Source organism: Typopeltis vanoorti, chromosome 2, assembly GCF_054136105.1.
Source record: "Typopeltis vanoorti isolate ZY-2024b chromosome 2, IOZ_Tvanoo_1.0, whole genome shotgun sequence".
Taxonomy (NCBI): domain Eukaryota; kingdom Metazoa; phylum Arthropoda; class Arachnida; order Uropygi; family Thelyphonidae; genus Typopeltis; species Typopeltis vanoorti.
Genome location: NC_143550.1, coordinates 167,948,298 through 167,970,295, shown reverse-complemented (window position 1 = coordinate 167,970,295; position 21,998 = coordinate 167,948,298). Strand labels below are relative to the sequence as shown.

Sequence of the window (21,998 nt, the reverse complement as noted above, 5' to 3'; positions counted from 1 at the left end):
GTTAGCCACTTTCATGCACAGTTCGCAGGATTTTCTCTCCCAGAAACTCTGGATTTTCACACTGCAATCAGACAAACTCACCAGGAGAATACACACAATTTGCATATATTTATAAGCATAGGCTAAGCACCTTATGCTAAAATTATAGTTACGAAATCTAAAACATTTTGAAAGGTTGCTAAAATCCACGTACACGGTACTAATGCACTATAGGTTGATCAAACAACATCTCGTGTATGGGCTCAACAATAAAATAAAAATAAAAGAATCACTAATGAAGATGATTAGAATGATCATGATGCTCATTGTCTGGACGGCGAGCGAGAATCTATCATTATAATTATCCTAAATATATTTGCGTTCCTTTATGGCTTTAAGGTCCATCAATGGTCAAAACTCCTTGTCTTCCGAAACGTTAATTTTGTTGGTAAGGAAGAGAAGTTAGTCATGTTCCTATGGGCTAAGTGTGTGCGCGTACACACTTAGAAAATCCGCCGCAGTTTCCATATGAAAAACTCTTTTCACCTTCGTACGAGTTTGTGTAACTCCACCTTTTGTTGGAAACTCCTTATAAAGGTTCTTTGCGTTGTAGACCAACTAAAGGGGATCGTCGATACAGCCTGAGATGCGGAGGCTCCAAAAAGGGGACGAGAAAATAAAATTTAATATTTTGTTTTGTTTTTCTATGCTAAACTGCCAGATTACAATGTTACAAATTTCGATTATGTTTTTACCGCTTTTTTTCCTTATCAAGATACATAAAACAACTGTGGTAGTTCCCTTTTTTTTTAATTAAAGAATCACTTTAGCATATTTAATATCTTTTATACACATTTTAATGAAGCAAGTTTTGATTTTTTTTATTTTAACAACTACTTTTGTGATTAACTATAAATTACTACTGAATTTTAATTTTCAGAGACGGAGAAATGCAGCGCCATCTCCATCGGCGGAATTAATTAAAGCAATACGCATTTATGTTACGTTCTAAGTGCGAAAAAAAAAATCATTGACAAAGTCGTTTATTTTACTAACTGAGTAATGAAAATAAATAAACGCCTCTTTACCTTTTTATTTCCTACATAATAAAAACAAGGCGGTAGGTAGTGTAGACATCCATAACTTTTGGAATTCGATCTGCAGTAGATCTGTACGTTCGTCATCGTCGGACAAGTAGCGCTTTTAAGCCGGTGTCCTTAGACAAAAGCCATTAACTCGTGTTCTTAATCCTAACTAATATAGGGTGTCCCAAAATTCACGCAAGAAGTAATTTTGATAGAAAACACAGGTTTTTAATTAAAAATTGTAATTTCTTATTGATTCATAAAGTATACAGTATAGGGTTATGCATGGAATAGCGTATCGGGTAAATGGCCTCCACGGCTTTGCTGGCACATACGCACTCTTTTGTCGAAAATTTTCATGACCGTTTTGCATAAATGTGGATGAATTTCGTTGATACAGCGCTCAATTTCCTCCTTCAAGGCGTGGGTGGTCGTGGGCTTGTTGGCATAAACCTTAGACTTCAAAAAACCCCAAAGAAAAAAGTCCAACGGCGTTAAGTCACATGATCTGAGGGGGGCAATTCTGATCACCAAAACGGGAAATTACACGACCAGGAAATGACTCATGCAATAATTGAATTGTTTCTCGGGCTGTATGGCATTTGGCACCGCTTTGTTGAAACCACATGTCGTCCACATCCATATCTTGCAATTTAGGCACAAAAAACTGGATTATGATGTCGCGATAGCGAGCACCATCAACTGTTATTGCCTTACCAGCCGCATTTTCGAAGAAAAATGGACCGATGATGCCTCCAGTCCAAAATCCGCACCAAACAGTGACACATTGCGGATGCATTTGTTTCTGAACTATCACTCGTGGATTTTTCTGAACCCCAAATGCGACAATTTTGTCGATTAACGAAGCCATCAAGATAAAAATGAGCCTCATCGCTGAAGATGATTTTGTTCGAAAAATAAGCATCCACTTGTTGTTGTTCCATAATCCATTCAACGAACTCTCTTCGCTGTGTGTGGTCAGTAGACTTCAGTTCTTGAGTCAATTGAATTTTGTAAGCATAAAGATGCAAATCTTTCGTGAGAATACGCTGTAGAGAGCTTCTCGAAATGCCCAATTCAAGACCACGGTGCTGAATTGATGTTCCTGGACTCTCAGCAACACTCTCACGAACTGCTTCGATGTTTTCTGTTGAACGACTTGTTGAAGGACAGCCAGAGTGCATAAGATCACTAATTGTTCCAGTTTCCTTGATTTTTTTAATTAATCTTTTCACAGTTGATGAAGTTAAATCACTATTCCGACCATATTTTGTACGAAAATTGAGAACTGTAGCTGCCAAACCTTCATTATTTTTAAAATATTGCTCAACAATGAAAATGCGTTGTTCTTTCGTGTAGCGCTCCATTTTTAATAACCCTGAACTGTCAGCTATCACGCTGTCTTTTTTTTCTCGTTGGCAACACTTTACTGCACAAATGGCGCTAAATTTAAATCTTGCGTGAATTTTGGGACACCCTGTATTACTGCATTGAATGGCATAATTTCGGTTTGATATTTTTGAATATCAACATGAATTTCTCGGGGGGGGGGGGGCGGATCTACTTTCGTCAAAAAATCGGTTAATCTCTGGATTTTCGATTTTTGAGTAAACGGAAGTGATTCTCATCTTCACACAATAATTTATTGTTAGCCCTAGATGTTCGCCTCGCTCTTTCACTCTGTCTCTCGCATTTCCTTCTCTTAAACGATCGTATGGCCTTTGATCCACACTTGATAGTCCACTATTCTAGAATGTAGGAAAAGTTTCCCACATGATCAAGCATGGTAAGTACTGCTTACATATTTATTTTATTCAATTCGTCGGTCCAAACCTAGCGTCTTAAAATCAGACCATATTTATATGTTATATAAACTGAAATCGAAAATTATGAGTGAGGAATCTGAGGATCGTGATTGACAGGGAACTGAAATTTAGAAGCCATATTGCAAAAATAGAGAAAACAAACTTGGATGCTTCAAAACACGCTGAGTAGTAGGGACAAATAAGGCATTTTTCTTCTCTGTAAGTCTTTGGTACGTCCACACCTTGATTACAGTGCCCAGTTTGGTTTCCAGGTTGTTTTGGTGATGCGAAAGGGGTAGAGAGGATTCAAAGGCAGCTGACCAAGATGGTTTTAAGTTTGAAAGCATACCTATCCTCATTTGAAGCATTACACACACCGAGATGGTCTGTGTAATGCTTCAAATGAGGATAGGCTGAAGATTTGTGGGTTATAAAAAATCTGGCTAGTGGACCGAAGATATCATAAAAACATATAAGATGCTAAAAAGTTTCTATGGAATGGATGTAGGGAAAATATGGCAGTAAGGGAAGGAACTAGAGGTCGTCTTTGAAAATTGAGAAAAAAGCGGTGTTCGTAAGGTGATATAGGATAAGTATTGAGTGAATGGTAGTTCGGACCTCCCTCAGCGGGTGGGATATGAGAGGTATGAGTATACACACCCTCTGCCCAAAACAAAACCGAACTTTCCGAAAATAGAATAAACTAGTGGCGCCACCTGTTGTAACTTTTTGTTGTCGAAAGCGACAAACTTCATTAGTGTTGTGTCAACTGTTTATGACATTTGTTTCATTAGAAGCCGAGTTATAGTGCCAAGAGTGATAGTGTGTTTGGGCGAAAGGTCGGTCGTCACGATATTCATGCCGTAAGCGACAAATTCTCGCTACCAGTCGCTTCAAAACTTCGAGATAAAACTCACCATTCACCGTTTGGCCAGGAGATCCAGGGGAATCCTTTGTGGATAATGCCCTTGCAATCGTAGAAACAAATCAGCATTGTCTTTACTTCTGACTTCTCCAAGAGGCTTTTCTTCGGATGCCCCTCTTCTGGTAGTCCCCACTCAGCACTCTGGCGCTTTGTTTCGGGCTCATACTCAAAACACCACGCTTCGTCACCAGTAACGATCGTTTCAAGGAAGTTTGAGTCCTTACGAACGGTTTTAATGACGTCCTTGCATTCGACACATTTTTGGTCGTCGGTCAACTTGTGGGGAACAAATCGCGAATTCAATTTACGAAGGCCCAAACTCTCGGTAAAAATTTTGCGCACAGTTCATTTTGGAATCCTCAATTCATCTTCAATCTCACGGACGATTTCGGGATTTCTTTGATGAAATCACGCACTTTTTGGATGTTAACTTCGCTCAGTCCAGTTTTTGGACGGCCCTGCTTTTCGCCGTCCTGAAGCGTCTCACGACCACTTTGAAATCGCTTAAACCACTCGTAAACTTGAGTACGGGATAAGCATTCACCATCGTATGCTTTTTGAAGCATTTGATGCGTTTCGGTAAAACTTTTACCAAGTTTAACACAAAAGTCAATCGCAGCTCTCTGTTTGAAACTCATTTTGCGACTGTCCATCAAAACACACTGTCACTCTTGTCACTATAACTCGGCTTCTAATGAAACAAATGTCATAAACAGTTGACACAACGCTAATGAAGGTTGACGCTTTCGATAACAAAAGATACAATAGGTGGCGCCACTGGTTTCTTCTATTTTCGAAACGTTCGGTTTCTTTTTGGACAGAGGGTGTATTATAAATTGCTTAGTGGGTCTCCTTGCCATAAGTCTTGGACTCCATGGAGATAACCATTTAATAATAATAAGAAGAAGAAGAAGAAGAATAAACTTGAGATGAAATTGAACGATCATAATACATTTTAAAATATTAATGAATCACACTCATTTTTTTACTTAAAGTTTCATCTTATTTGCTAATTTCAAATTCTTTTGCTACAATTTGTTGCATTCTGCTTGTTTAGAGTCTTCGTAAAGGTCACGATGGATATTCGTATTTCCTTTTACACTTTTACACACACACATCACGTAAACGTACACGCTCTTAAGACATTTCACTAACTTCAAAAGTGACAAGCGAAAATAAACAATCTTGCTGACTAATTGACCTGCCATGAACCCTAAGCAAGGCGATGTCTGATGTAACTGTAGTCGACTCGCGATAAAAACAGATCAGATTACTACAGGTTGCAATTACTAAAGTGGTACTAAATGTTCATCGTCGATTATTTTTGCTTTAAATTTCTAGCAGGCATCAAAAGTGGATTGGAGCGTCCTTAAAATACGAATAATAGACTATGATTTAAATGTTTTATTTGCTAATTAAATTAACATAAATTTAAATTATAAATGCATTTTAAAACATAAACACCAATGCGTGTAATATACGTAAAAAAGATACGTTTCTTAATCAATAAATAATTCTTGTAAAACAATATTCATTATTACAACAACTGAATCTGAAGTTGTTTTTGACTTTGATTCATATAATTGCATTTGTTTTGCCAATAGCGCAGGCCGATTAAAATCACAATGAAATATTGCGACTGATTTTAAAAGAAATCCTAAAGAACAAATTTCACTGTGTTTGAGATTATGGCTGTTTGTCGCATGGGTTCTTCTGGCCGATTTGCTTGTTTTGGGGATGAGCCCCCCCCACCCCCCTCTCTCCATCTTCATATGAAATGGGTAAACTCAATCCTTTTTGAAAAATAAAATAATAACAATAAATGTTTAATAATATTAGTTCAAAGCGCTTGTCTGAACTTTTATAAGGTTTCCACAGAAGAAATTTTTTTGAAGGATTACAATGAGTTTTATGTTTGGTTTGACATAAATCCTAATGTCACTCATTTCTTGGGGCATATGTTCGAACACTTTCGGAGTATTTTGTTTACCATAAATCACTCTACTCTATGATGCAAGCGCCACCTCGACACCTTCCAATTTGAGAATGGCATATGACGCATGCGCACAAACCTTGAGTGGTTGAACAATTAGCTAAGGTGTAACCTCAACAGTTTAGTTTGGAGCGTATTTGCAATTAAATTTTTATTCCACATTTTCGTGTGTGTGTGTGTGTGTGCTGGGGAGTGAGACAGTTATGGGAGATAAAGACATTTAAAAGTGGATGTATTTACTTTTTTTTTTTTTTTTTTTTAAGAGAGAATGAATAGTGTGAACTGCATGAGGGCTCTTACGGGATTTCTATAGGAAATGCGTGCGCTTAATAAAACCATATTACTGTTGGCTAAAAATCGCTTCTTCTATTTTAGTTCAAGAAAGATCCCATAGGAATAGAAAGAATGTATGATAATCTTATTGCACAAGGGTGGTGCAAAGAGTGATGTGTCTACTATCGTCCTATCAACATCGCTGGGGTGGTGGTGAATATTTTAGAGAAATGGGTACTCACCCGCATACAAAAATGGGTTTAAAAAGAAGGTGTACTTTGCAAGGAAAACATGGATTTACCAAATGAAGATCATTCGTCAGCAATTTGCTCATATAAGATACTTGAAAGGCTACTACATGAAAGGCTGTTGCATAACCTGGAGAATAGTGGATGGATTGAAATATAAACTGTTGAATTGGATAAGTAAGTGGCTGGAGGACAGGTACCAGAAAGTGGTATATGGTGAGTGTAAATCTACCAGATTTAAGGTGACAGTGGTGTATCACCATGGATCAGTTCTTGGACCATTGTTCAAAATGACTTTAGGAAGAATATAAACAGGACATATTCAATTGTTTGCTGATGATACGAAGATAGTAAGGCAGGGTGATCAGGGATGTTACTGATATGCAGTGCTTACAGAATGATTTGAATAAGCTGAAGCAATGGGCAGCTGATATTGGCTATCAATTGAATGTTGATAAGTGCAAAGTTAAACGCTTTGGTGTAATGAGATCTCCATTTGCATATTATACTGGTGGGATTATGTGACGAAAAATGGCATGGTATGATTAATTAATAAATATGGTATGAAAAATGATTATGGTATGATAATATCAACAGAAAAATCAAAAACGATGGCCTTTAAAGGACAAGATCCAGCAAGAACTAAAATAGTAATAGGTAATGAACTAAAATAGTAATAGGTAATAAGATCTTAGAACAGGTGAATTCATTTAACTACCTAGGATGTATAATCACATATGAAAATGAAAAAGACATAAACGTAAAAATTGCAAACTATTTAATAATAACAGGTGTAATTAACTCTATATTTAAACCAAACCTAGTTCAAAAACAAATCTGACTAAAAGTATACAATACATTAGCCCTACCAGTCTTAATGTATGGAAGCGAAATCGGGACAATAAAACAAAAAGACAAACAAAGATTAACAACAGCAGAAATGAAGTTTATGAGAAAAACTGCAAAGTATACCCTATTTGATCACAAAAGAAATGAAGAAATTATGAAAGAATTAAACCAAGAACCAGTAATAGAAAAAATTAAAAAATATAAACATAAATGGATGGAACACGTTCAAAGAATGAAAACAGAAAGATTACCAAAAAAGCCTTAAAGTAGAAGTCATTAGGAAAAAGAAAACCAGGACGTCCTCTTAAACGATTCAACGATGATTCTAAGGCCGGAACAGGCCATGCTAGTCCTAAATCTTTGATACGCATGATGATGATGATGATGTGACGAAAAATTGATGAAGCTAGGGATCTTGTATTTATAGCTGATAGGAAACTAAGTTCAGGTCACATTGCAAAAATTGTCAATACAACTCGAAAGATAGATTTTTCTGTCACATGAAAGAGTTGGTCTCCTGAAGTGGTGAGTGCATCTAGTGTGAATGAGTTTAAGAGGTTATGACAGTTGGATGTGTGTGATGTATGGCCTCCCTCTATGAGTCCTCCTTGGGGATCCAACAACAACATCAATAATAATAATAATAGCGGCATTCCTCTCTATTGTTCTCTAATCGAATTTCTTCTCTCTCTCTCTCTCTCTCTCTCTCTCTTTCTGGAAAGAAAGCATTATCTCCGATAGATATCTTATAATTTTTCGACAAGAAGGAACTCTTATTTATTTATTTAGCGTATGGTGATATAATGGTCGTCAAGACCACACGTTAGTTACAGCACCATTAGCTGTAATGTAATTTTTGTCTATAAATTGTGGTGCATTCTCCTTGTCGGTTTTCCTGGTTTGGGGACAAAAAAAATCCTGACTTTTGTTCACACTAAGTTAGCTACGGAGGCTCGCTGGAATTCTAATAACAGATTTTAGTAAAACGGAAGAAATAGTTTTTAGTAACAGCAAAGATGATGTCAAAATGCTTGATTGTCTAAACGGCATATTTTAAATTCACATGTCAGGTATTTCGAGAAAGGCAATCATGCCTTACTGGAGCACTACAGCTGAGATGTGATTGTCATTCTCAAGGTGTATATTTAAATTATGGTGTTCAGACAAGCATTTTGACACTATTGGCTTTGTCGGTATTATAACTATTCTTTTAAGTTTCCTCAGAATGATAACGAAACAGTTTTAATGTTTTAAATGGCTTAGCACAAAGCCAAATCATCGCCTTAACTTTGAAAGTTATAAGAAATTAAAAAGCTTACGTTTGCTTTTTTTTAAGTTTTTCTTTTTAACCCTTTTTTTACATAAATTAGATTTATTGAGCTATAAAGTTATATTATAACTAATTTATTTAAGGGGGACAAAGGTTTTGTATCCCCTGAAATTTTGTGCTGTGTTCTTACCCTTCAAATCAGCCTTACTTACCCTTCAATCAGCCATTTTTGTAATTTAAAAAATAGTCAATAAATTATAAAAATTTATTACATAAGTCGCCTTGGAAACAACACTGTCAAGCATAGTGGCTTTTGTGTACATCGACTGAATAAATTATAAATATCACGAATAGATATCACGTTCATTTTCTACCAAGATGTCTGTTTTCATTCATTGTTCATAACAAAAGTTTAAAAATTCACAGTTGCGCAAACGAGAACTTCATATTCTGAATGTCGGTATTCGCAACCATTATAAGGAACATAGAGATAGCCGTCTCTTCTCTGTACCTTTCCGCAAACCCAGGAATCGTTCATTTGCACTCGACCAATATACAGAGGATCCCCTTGAGCAGTTTTCCCTCCTTGGATTGCACCAGTAGGCAGACGGGTGACCGATCCTGGTTCCCACGCAAGATCACTCTTCTCGGTCAGACAAAGTACCTGAAAGAAAGAAAGAAAGAAAGAATAAATGAACAAAAGACGGATGATACAAGATAGCGTCTTTAAAATTAAAAATCTCAAGAGAGAGAGAGAGAGATGGAGGGAGACTGACCTCGTAAATATGGTATTTGTATTCGACTCCGTCTATGGACACGTAGCAGAATCTATCATTAGGGACCACTCTTCCAGGTAACAAGTTTCCGTCATGATTTCGCCTTCCGACATAAACTTTCTTCCCTCCATCGTGTCCAACTTCGACGGCATCCTGAGGAATGTTGTTGCCCGTCGCACATTTCCACACTCCTGCTGAACTGTAGCTCTCTGTAATATACCAAGCCCAATATCAGAATAAAAATTATCGGATATGTTTAGAATTTATAATATTTGCAAAATGTGGAAATGATTCCACTTGATGAAAAGTGTCATTGTAAAACTCGCATTGTTTAAATAGTTCCAAGTATCAAAGTCGGTAAGAAATCACTGTACATTCAAACGTACATCTAATATATCCTCTCATAAGGCAGTCATAAGCACAAATAAGCCCAGCTGCTTGTTTACCGCAAAGGTGTGGGTTCAAATCCTTCGTAAGGCATGGAGATTTGTAAAATCTTATTTTGAACACGACTGTATGGCGTCCGGAATTTCTTAGCTTTGTATTTCAAAATAATAATAATAAACTATTTAAAGAAATCTTTAACAGCGTGGACGTTTGTCATTCCAAAAGTGTAAAACAGATACAAGTATCATATACACTACCTGATTAAAAATATCTTGACACCTGCTTTTCCCAACTCTCACTCTAATACGAAAGTCATTAATATGGAGTTGTTCCACTTTTTGTTGTGTAACAGCCTTTAATTTTCTAGGAAAGCTTTCCTAGAAGATTTTGGTACGTTGCTGTTCCAGTTCCTCCCATAGATGCTCAGTGGGGTTGAGATCAGGACTCTGTGCAGGCCACTCGAGTTCATCAGGTCAAGATTTAGAATCCAAAAGCCACGAGCTTTAAACCACCCCACCTGACGCTTGGTATTGCCCTTGCTGATGTTAGGTTTGTGTGCAGCTACACGGCCATGGAAATCCATGTTCCTCAGATTCCAACGAACAGTTGTGGTGCTTCCATTGCTCAGAAAGGTATTTTGAAACTCTATAGCAAGTGTCTGAACCAAGCAAATGCAATATTTTCGCGCCACGCGCTTCAGCGGTCGCTAGTCCTGCTTTGAGATTTTATGTGGCCTACCCGATCACGATTGTGCTGTTATGCATCTAGGCGTTTCCACTTCCAATAACTTCACTTACAGTTGATTGGGGAAGCAGCAGAGCAGAAATTTCCTGAACTGCTTTGTTACAAAGGTGACATCCTATAACAGTGACAGGTGAAAAGTCACAGAACTCTTCATTACAACCGATGTTATTGTTAATGTTTGTCTATGAAGATTGCAAGACAGATTGTACACATGAGACGTTTGTACACAAGACTCCGGCCACTGAATTATCAACTTTTATTTTACGTATAAGTATGTGACTGCCAGTACCGATCCTCTTCAATTTTTCAATAGCCGGTGAGATATGGGCCGTGAACAGCCTTCATTAAATTCTTCGGTCAATTGCTGCACACGAGTTTTGTTTGTTCTGTTTCTCCCTTTTCAGACACTCTTTCAAAAAATCTTAATGAAGGGTGATAAGGAACATTATGACACATTTGACCGTGATATTTCTACAAAAGTGTAATCGGTATGACATTATTAGATCCATTAGTATCAGATCCATATTATTATGACTATTTAGGGATATACATCATTTGAATTTTTAAAAAATAGATTTTAATAACACGTTTAAATAAATTCTAAATCAGTTTTGAACTTATACATATTACAGATTAAGGTCATTTCTTAATTAAGATATCCATAAAAATGCAACAATTGCTGATTTAATATTTTGCTCCAATTCAATTAATAACTGATTTCTAATACTTACTTCGAGACATTATCAAAATAATCGAAGTTGTTCTCACACTTGAATATCGTCTCTAAATGCAAATTGTTTACATTTTGTTTTTTAAATTAAGTGACTTCATATAGTCCTTTTGCACGATGACAACACACTGACATACTTCTCGCTGGTAATTTTGTCACATGATTGTTGCACGAGTGTTTGTTCAACAACTTCCAGATAATGAAAAACCGAGTTGTCGCTTGTTGCGAGCTCCTGTAATCTAATCTGTGTAGAGAATTGCTAAAAGGGTTGTTCCTGGTTCAAAGGGAAATTTACGATGGTTTCTAAGTGAATGCAATAATGACACTCGTAAGATAACTCAGACTCGTAAAACTAAGGAATTTCCAATGATTTATGATGTTTGTGTTTCCTGGGAATTCAACGCGAGAACGATACAAATCGCTTTTTCAATATTTCATTTTTAAAAGTATACATACCGGCCACTGACATTGAAACTTCTCAAAAATCAGTGGTTCCGTATAGACATGCGACTGCCAATGCCAATCCTTTTCAATTCCCTGTGCATAATCTGGTGAGATATGGGTCTAGAACAGTCTTCATTAAATGCTTCGGTTCAGTTTACGGCACATACAGGAATTTCTGTTTGTCCGTGGAAGCCTTCTCAGACAACAACGATCTCGTTTCTAATACACTGTCTTAGGTTCACAGTTACGAATCTTATGTAGCAGTAGGGTTATTTTTCTACTGATTAAACAACTGGGATATCTCAACTTTTTGAAAAACCAGCCAGCTCTATTGTTTGTTTTTGTGATCAACACTGTTGACGCTTACTCACCAACAGCATTCTTAAATACTTGCCTAGAACAGAGCTTCTTAAACTATGGGTCACGACCCCAAATGGGATCGCGTAACCGAATATGGCGGTCACGAAAAATTTGGCAACAGTGAAAGGTTTCTGAATGCGCAGCAACTAAAAAGTAATTCAAAATCAACGCGTAATGAATCAGAGGTGTTTTCGGAGCGCTTGCCCGTGTTGCATTGCCCCACTTCATTGTAGAATTGGTTCTGAATGGAGCGCTTGCCCGTGTTGCATCGAGCACTTCACTGTAGAATTGGTTCTGAACACACACAACATGAGTACTTTTCACTGCACATGCCGTCATGGCAAGCAACGCCAACGTAAGCTGCCAGAAACACCTGGGCTCAGATTCGAGATTACTGTGTTGTAATTCTTTATATAAGTATTAAATTATATGTATACCAAAGAATTGTTTACAAATAAATTTAAACAATTCTTTATAATTTGTTATCAGTAAATGTTTGTTACAAATGTTTGATTTTATATACCTATATAATTTCTACTAACTAAATTTCTCGGGAGAAAAGGGGTCGCTAGTGGATAAAGTTTAAGAAGCTTATAGATATAGATACATAAAAATATCATTTTCATTTTTAAAATAAAATAAATCCTGTAAAGCCTTTTTTATTCACCGAAGGGTGAAGCTCATTTGGTCCTAAAGTTTTGAAGATTAGTAGGCAGCCAGTCTCCATTCTTCAAGAATTTGCTGAGAGTGAGTACAAATTATCAATGAATCAAAGAGAGATTAGGGCAGGTAGCTCGCCATCTCGTGGTCCTAAATCCTGAACCCTTATAATCGTGTTACTGTCTGTAATAGCGTGAGTTCTATGCTCGATTTTCTTTATATACAGAGTTAAAACCCAGTTTCCGGAATAAAAAAAAAACTACTTGCCCATGCTAGAGATCGACAATTTGGGAACCAATCAAAGAAAGGCCTACGCTAAGTATAATTCGAACGCCATTTCCACATAGTCCCAGAGGCACCTATTCATCTACCCATAGAGATAACTATGATAAAAGACACTGCGTCACGTGAAAGCAACTAAAGACAAACTTGCAGCTTTCGTAGTACCGTGAGTTTCGATTATACCCTTTGTTGGAATGACCCTGGGCTCAAATCCCGCCTGGGAAGCACGAAGAACCTTTATTGGAGGTTTTCAGTGGAAGGTGAATTAGGCGGTCTTATGTGCAGGTTTCTCTCCGGAAACGCGTTTTCATTCCACAAAGGAGGCAAATTGGCAAGAAAATACATCTTTAATCAGGCCAACTGACCAGAGTAACAGAGGATTGAACCATGTTTCAAAGATGCAAAGTTACTTAGGCGTAACATGTCACTGAGCATAACAAGCAACAGAATCGGAACTCTCCACCTCGTATTAGAACAAACATTCTAAACTAGATAAACAGTATTCTCTACATGTCACTGTTGTTTAATTTTAATAGGACGTCTGAAGAACTTAAGGATTCGAAAGCAGTATTTCATACGATGCATATTAGTGGACTGTGAGTTTGTGACTATGGTAAAAGACTGCGTCACGTAAAATGCAGTTGAAGACAAACTTATCAGCGGTTAGAATGTGAAATTAACAAACCGACAGAGAATGTGCAGGAATACGCAAGAATCTAACATCAGCGAACTAAAGATTGATCGGAAAAGCGATATGGAAATCATTGCAGTCAGATTCGGAAACCATTTATCTTCGGTTTCTATAGAAGGAGGAGGGCATCTGTACATATGGCAATCAACAATGCATACTACATTGGTGAAAAGCACATCGTGACTTTTCCTCTGAACGTTGACAGTCTCTGATAGGGAGCATCGAATCACTTTACATCCGCTTCCCATGACTGGAGAACGCTCTTAGGGCAGATTGCATCATACCAAGTGTGATAATTTGTGGTTGAGGCCTAATGGTGGTTTGGAGTTATTTCCTAGGTAAGGGCGCTGACTTTTACCTGGAATGACTGGTAGGATTAATACCGACAGATATGTAGCATTTATTGGTAAATTCATGCTTCCTTCATTGCGGCAGTTTTAAGGACCTATAGTACGACATCATCGCAAGTGCTATTACGACACGTGCCGATCATTTATTACTAATCAAACAGATGAGGATAAATGTGATTCCCCTGTATAAAGCCAATGTCTTAATCCAATGCGGCACCTTTAAGACAAAATTGAATTTATGGTGTGATGACACCAGTGGATCCAATAACGGAACACAGTTCGTTATGAAAGAAAACTCTTCGAAATATCTAACTCATATTATTATAGAATGATACAAAACATATCCGGAAAAGCAGAAGGTATAATTAGGGAAAAAAAAGAGGTCCCACAAGCTATTGAGATGCGGGATATTTTACGTTTCAATGAAGTTTGAAGCATAGTGCTGTTCCAGTACTTAGTCAGCATATATGATGATAGAACACTGCTGTAATTTCTAGTCTAGATGTCTAAGAGCGATGAAGGGACGTCTATCAATTTTCAAACATTAGGACTGAAAGAGTGTTATGTGTGTTCCCTTTGTGGAATAAAAAGATCGCTAAACAAAAGAGAACTGAATGTGAAAAGAGTATTCGTTCTATCCCCTCCTCACTTTTTTTGTCCAATCAGGGATTAGTATGAAAAGTGCATTGTTTGCTTTCTTTTTACTACTACTGGTTCCTTCAGCTCTGACAGTATCCGGAGAGTTCATCGAAAAACAGTTAATCGAAAGATAATTCATCGAAAAGACAGTTCATAGAAAAACCAATTCACCGAAAATTTGAACTTTTCGAAAATGTGATGATAAAAGTGATCCATTTAGAACAAAACCTGAACTGTGAATAAGGAGATTACAATGCTACTTTAATAGGGAATAATTAAAGAACAATATGGTTTCTTATTGTCTTTCTTATCCAAAACAACTTTCATGTCTGTTCATGGGACTGATTTGCCTGTTTCCGGGAGGAAAAGCCCAGCCTACGCTGGCTTCATTATTATTATTGTTTCTAGTAGTAATATGCGACTTCAATACAGCAATTATTATCGGATGAATTTTACTCAGATTCGCTATTTGAAACTTTTACAAGAAAATGTCGAACCGTTCCAGTTTTCAGTTCAGCTATATTCGGGACGACAAAGAAATAACCTGTCCAAATTAATCGACACGTTATTTCAATAACTCTTACAATTTATTACAATATTATTTACAATATTGTATTACAATAACTCTCTGACTTAGCGGAATTAGCAGAAGTTGTGGGTACAAGAAGCTGTCTGCACGTTTCAGTTTTTGTTCTAAATGGATCCTTTTATCAAAACATTTTCGAAAAAAAGTTTCGAAGTGATATTGGCAATTCCGCTTTGGCTGGATCAATTTAATGAAATTTTAGTTAAAATTTTCGGTGAATTGTTTTTTCGACGAATTGTTCATTCGATGAATTGCCTTTTCGGTTTATTGTCTTTCAATTAACTGCTTTTTCGATGAATTTTCATGGAACCCCAGCTGACATCGCGTTGATATCCCACCTTACTCTTACGTTCTCTCCATTTCGTTGATGTCTTGATGTACTTTCCTCGTTGTTTTTCACTAGCAGTTCTGACTTTATGATGGAAACACTTCAAAGCTCAGTTTAAGAAATGAATTGAGTTTTGCCCACTGAATTTGTCAAAGATGTTGTTAGCAGTATTATTTTCTTTAACTTTGATTCCTCATTCTTTCTTAAGATAGGCAGTGATTTTTGCGAAAAATTTTGAGATGTCACCTTGGATGCTATCACGTGCAAAAAAAAATACAAACTTATATGAAATTAAATATAGCCTTAGGTAACGAAACCCATGAGTACAGTTTTAGAAATCAGCATGCAGAGTTACAGCAGAACAATAAAAAAATTAAAGATAATCAAATCATCACGGGTATTTGTGATAAGAGGTTTAAGATAACGAAATCATCTCAACTATTTGTGTGACTAATGGAGAATAAACGTGAATTTAAAGTGTGGCGTCCCGTAGTATTTAGGAGGGCGATGAGAACAGCAACTGCGTATACTTGTGTGCTCGATCAGCTAACCTATTCATCATATATGTTAATGGTTCTAATTATGGTTGGAAAACTTGGTATTTTGTCAAAACAGTTACTGCATATTAGTGAGTCTTCATTTTTGTGTACATTAAGAAAATCTGAGAATGCTAAGAAAATTATCAGGTGCAGCTTAACTCAAGGAAATGTTTTTATATAAAAAAAATAGGCAATCAATTTAATTAATTTAAAATAAAACATCATTATATGCACTGTGAATGCTAAGCATGTTATACCTTGTAGCCTTTCAACTTATTTTTTTTAAAGTATTCGTTTCTTTCTTTCATACTTATTGGGATAATACGCGAAATATTAGCTAAAATAGTGTTTTAGCTTATTAACTAATAATGTCCTCGATCCGGTTTAATAATTTACTGTATCAAAACGACCAACTCTGCTTTACAAATAAAATATGGAACTATTATTTCAAGATACTTCAGGCCCCTAATAACATGTGGTTTGGCTCACATCGTGCGATGATTTTCGTCTTGATTATCCACCTAAAGCCTTTCACCATAATCCCTACTTACAGCAGAATTCGAACTACAAAACGTACTGGTTGGAGAAAGACTCTTCAAAAAACAAATACCTCACCAATCGTTGCAAGATACACGACAGTATCTGCAAGCCAAATACCATTAGAAGATCGTTGATTCTTTTCCTATTATGACTTAGAGAATGAAATTTATTGCCGAAGATCAAAATAGTGCGCCCTAATTACTCTGGTAAATCTGAAACTTCTCCTGTTGCATATTACAAAAATCCATTCGCTGTATTGCTCCTGGTACCAACTCGAGCGGTGATATTTAAAAATGGAATTTCTTTTAGTTTTTTATTTATGAAGTACGCTAAACACAAAGCACATCTGTGGAGATTTAAAAATAAAAATCTTTTTGGATTCATCTTGCATATCTAACCTCAACGGCTTCTTTCTTTGGTTATGAAGATAATTGAGAGAAAACGTTTCGTTATCATATGGAAGACCGTCAAAGAGTTTTAAAGCCTCGATTATAAGTTGTGAGGGGGGGGGGAGATAGTGACGGATTAAGAAACTGTGTTTCCTGTGTCTATTATTTTATTAAATAATTATTGAAACTGTTTCCTCTGTTTATTATTTGAGCCAAAATAATAGAAGTAATAGTATTGATCAACAAAATTAGAAGAAGTTAACTATAGCACTTTGTTTAAGATTAAAAGGGAACGAGAAAGAAAGAACGCTGGTTGGAATTTTCAGAACATTAAACAAATGGGAATTTGATAAGAGATGGTATCCTGTAATTGGGCTTACCTGTGGAAAAAAGGCCTTATTAAGCTATTCGTTGTGGCACACTGTAAATTCTGATTTTGTATTTAGAAGACGGCGTTTATTAGTCATTTTCCAAAATCTAATTACCAAGTAAGAAAGACATAACATAAGGCAGAGTTGTTTCACTTTCTTTACCAAATGCAGATCGTTGAGAATTCAAGTAAGAACATTCAAATAGTGCATGACTGCTTAAAGATCCCGAAATGGGATTCAATGTTCTGATCTGAACTCTTAACGATCTGTATTTGGTGTGAACAGTTCAGACCAAATAAATTGAAATAACTCTGCACACTATGTTGTGTCTTTCTGCCCTTTATTTGTGAGGTAACGGTCATTAAGACAGATGATGTAATATTGCGAACGCATCTGCTAACTGACAGTGCTTTCCAACTTGTTTATACCTTTTAAATCAAATTTTAAGCGATATCTAATTTTCCAATTGCACACTTTACTTTTGGCTGGTCAGTCACAAGGAGGATGAAACAACCTCGGCTAATACATAATCCATGATTATTTCGAAAATGTTTTTTTTTTTAATTCAGTGACTGCAGATGGTTGTCTTGTTAGATGATAACTCATTGTCATACTTCTAACTCTGTCAATCTTGTCACATGATTGTTGCAAGAGTGTGTTTAACAATCTCGAGATAATGACACCACGTTTCTGCTTGTTGCTAGCTCCGTGTAATCTAATCTAAGTAGAGAATTGCCAAACAGTTGCATCGATTGGTATTTCCAGGTGCAAAGGGGAACTTACAATGGCTTCCAGAACTTCTTGAACGAAATGATAGCGATTAATGCGAGTTGTCTATTTAATACTGTGATATTTAATGAAGGAGCCTCCTAGCTCAATTGCTATCGACGATGCTGTTTAGTTGGAAACATTTATTAAGGGCCTTTCAGCTTTCCTTTCCTTACCGTGTGATGGTACAGCAGCCGTGAGTCCCCTTTTCACGGGGGGGGGGGGGGTACGTCACCATCTAGCCCACCAAATTTTATCCGGGCTCCAGAACCGGCACAGGCTGACGAATCAGGCCTATGGCTGGGTCACTATTCCGTGTGTGTTCACTCGACCGGTTTGCCTGCTTGAGGGATGAAAAACCCTAGGATAAACTGGTTGAAAAACCCTGCTGTACACGCCCAAGACCTGCTAACTTGGCTATGGCTGAGAAAGATCTTTAAGCTCCTCGCTTCGTCGACGGGAAACGAACCTATGACACTCCTTTCCCAGACATGGTTGCGAAGCGCAAAGCCACTAGGCTAACCGCGCGGACGCCTTTCAGCTGATTTCAGGTGAGTTACCCGGTATCATAGGAGGAGGCAGGATTTGTTCTTCTGGAAACGTAGGTTTTTCATCACGCAAGACATACAAACCGACCAGAAGAACATCCGTAATTAAGACATAACTCAGGTTGCTTGGGCGTCAATTGCAAACGACAGCAATAGATGTTCAATATATTCATTTATAAACAGTCATATGAATGGGAACATTGCTGGAATGTACCCAGAAGAATATCATCAGGATCGCAGATCATGAAGATATAATCGCTGAAAAGTGGAGCAGTGAACAGATCTCTGCATATTTCTTGATTAATCCAAAAAATGCCCAATCGGATTGATAATGTTCATTGGTGAGGTCACAGCAATAATGGCAATGCGTTTGTGTTTATTTTGGCTTAAAGTTTAATGTGGAAATTCAGACGGTAGCAAGCAATTGTATAAAAGATTATGACCTCATCAAGCACTGTTCTACAGTATACTAGGAACATGGTTATTTTGGAAATATTGGTTATCCTTTATGTATCCCGCCTTAAGTTTGAAGGAAAGAAATTTACGGGGGGAAAACGACTTTATTCCTCTGAGAATGTCAGTATTAGATGGCACTGCCCAAAAATCATATGAAGGGGCATTTTTATTGTAAGAATTTCATTTAGAGCTAGAAACTTGATATATTATTCAAAATAAAGATCGTGAATGAAGAAAAAAGAATAGGTTTTGCGAAGATTAAGAGGTACAGCAATGGCATCTTAATTTCATTAAAACAAATAAGATCTGTTACTGTGGTGGACACAAAAATGGAGACGAAACTATTATTATATGTTCCAACTAACCACAGTTAATACTTAGAATGATTTCTTCTCATTTGTGTGTCCACTACAGCAACGGATCTTATAATTTTTAAATTATTTCTGTACATCCTAATATTCTGCAAACTACTCTAATTAACTTGTTTTTCTGTTAAGAAATATTCTCAAGATTTTCACGTTTCTTCTCATGGAAAAAGGACACTCCATTATGGTTCAGTTAAATGCGTGACTAATGGCTCTTTTCCTTAACAGTTGTACTACTCTTCAGCTAAAGTACTTTGTTATTTTTCATTTTTTTTCCAATTTCTGTTTTTGCTAGTGAATAAAGTATGTTAATAAATCTACATCGCATTTCACTGTACAGAAATAAAAAGTAGGCGGAGCTCCTTTATCACTAACTTTTGAAGAATGGAGGGCAGCCAGTCTCCATCTGCACTGATAGTCAGTGAACGCTATCAATGAATCAAGGCTTTTCGAGAGAGAGAGAGAGAGGCGAGGGAATGACAGACAAATAACAAGAGTGTTTCGGAGGAAAAATCCTACTTGCCGATGGCAGAAATCGACTGACTCCATTTACGAAAATATGTTCTGGGTTGCTATTTTTCATGTTTCCGATAGCACTCAAATACATTCCGATTATCGGCTGCCGATAAATACCTGCTTTTTATTTGGGGTTCAAATCTGATAACACCATGAAATTTTATTTTATAATACAGCAATTTTTTAATTGAACATGCTATTAACGAAACGTATATCAAATTTATGGAGTATGCTTATCTATCTAGTTTCACAAGTGGTGTTTTCATTCTCCATTAGTCTGTAATGAACAGTACTAAGGGATCTCTGTTATCAACGAACCATTTTATCTATCTAACAGATCTGCTTCCTTTTAATTACAATTCTCTCCCTCGCTCAGTCTTTGACTGCAGAGATATTTGTAATATTTTTATTGATCTCAAAAATATTTGGATATATTCAATAATCATCTTGATCGACATTCCACATGTTATTTTACAAAATACTGTACGCCCACAGGTACGAAGCCCTTCGACACTTCTCTGCATGTCAGAAGAAGGAGAATCCACTCCGATACTAGGGTAATTAATGCCTTCGTGGGATGATTGTTTATTATTTTACGCAGTGGCTGCTCCTAGCTTGAAATCTTGGAGGTGCTGCAACTTTCGAAATACGTGTTTGGATAAAATATCAAAATTATTTTCTAATTTAAAAAAAAAAAAAAATTAAACATGAAACAATATTGTTTATTATCAATAATATTATACCGTTTGGTACAATTCAAAATCACTTAAAAATAAAATCATTCCTTTAGCTGTAATTAAAGGAATGGGTTTACAATTTTTGGACATTACAATTAAATCCTTTAAATGCAATGTCCAAATATTTAAAGAGACAGAGTAAACACGATAAGCACTACGAACACTCTACTACTGGCGCAAACTGCATATAAACAGCAGTGGAACTGCGCCACGGACAGTGTCACATTACGCTAATATCTCGCATTTCACTATGACGCGCATATGCTTGCGAGCGTAGCAAATACTAGCAATATGACACTGTGGTAAACACAGTGCTGCTAGCGTCCTTTGCCCTTCTAAGCAGAGGCGTAGCTTGGAAAGGGCGGAGGGGAGGAAAATTAGCTTGTCTTTATGAAAATTCTAATTCTTAAAGTGGTAGCTATTTTGCTTGGGCAACAGTTGGAAAATTTACGTATAAAGCACACATGATTTCACGTGTTGGGGATCAATTCGTACATCCTTTATTTCTTTCTCCCCTTCAGCATGAATGGACTATTCTTGGCACATTGTCAGGCTCAGTTCTATGACGTGTGGGCATACAATACAGCTGCATACAAGTGCTGCAGATTATGGGGGGTTTTTTTCACATTAGATTTTTATTAAAAAATTAATAATTTTTTTATTATTAAAATTATGATTATATATTATGGGTTTACTACACATATTGTTCTGTTTTTAACAATTAAATTTATACAAATCAAATTTTCCTTTTTTTAAATGTATTGATTAAATTATAGTTACTGTAGTTGGTAATTTATAGTTACAGTTGAATAATATTACATTTAGTACAGAATTTATACAATAACAATAAAGTGTATATATTTACAAATTTTCTTTAATATATTTAAGTGCTGTTGTAATAAATGGATTTTTTGTTATTTTTCTTTGTGTTGATCTCGGTTGAAATGTAATGTCTCAGCTTGCGTCTTCGAATCTTTTTTATTAAGCTTATCTGAGGATGACACTGGTTAGTTATTGTTTAGATTACTGTGATGGAAGTGGGCTGAAGTTTGATATCCACTACAGCCGTAGGTTGAGAAATTCATTCACATGCACACATAATTTGGAATGTCATGACGTGTCGCTGAACTGGAAAGCCTGAACGAATATATTGTTTCATTAAGTTTGTAAGGTGTGTAGTGTGCTTGTTTCTTGTTCATTGTATATCCTTAAGGCTCTTTTCAGGCTATTGTAGTTTATAAGGTTCCTCTATACAAAAGGTAGTTCATTTAACATGTCTGGGATGTAGAAGCTTCGAGTGATTTTTATATTTATATGTGATATAATTAGTTGTCTGAGGTCTTGTTATACGGTATGTATTTCTGG

General features: G+C 36.5%; 2 protein-coding genes across 2 annotated transcripts in view; both read right to left on the bottom strand.

Moving 5' to 3' along the window:
• The window catches only part of LOC150109628 (pfs47 receptor-like), an 85,597-nt gene that overhangs the window by 37,446 nt on the left and 26,153 nt on the right, over nt 1-21,998 (bottom strand). The window lies entirely within an intron of this gene.
• LOC150109630 (pfs47 receptor-like) lies at nt 8,679-11,303 on the bottom strand. The gene is made up of 3 exons (XM_090413856.1): nt 11,066-11,303; nt 9,204-9,412; nt 8,679-9,091 (listed from the first exon to the last, which is right to left on the bottom strand). The coding sequence occupies exons 1-3, from the start codon at nt 11,073-11,075 to the stop codon at nt 8,840-8,842; spliced, it is 471 nt and encodes a 156-aa protein (XP_090269982.1). The 5' UTR covers nt 11,076-11,303; the 3' UTR covers nt 8,679-8,839.

Coding starts and splice junctions, on each gene's coding strand:
- LOC150109630 (XM_090413856.1), bottom strand. Junction 9,092..9,203: donor ACAAATACCATATTTACGAG/GTCAGTCTCCCT, acceptor TCTTTCTTTCAG/GTACTTTGTCTGACCGAGAA.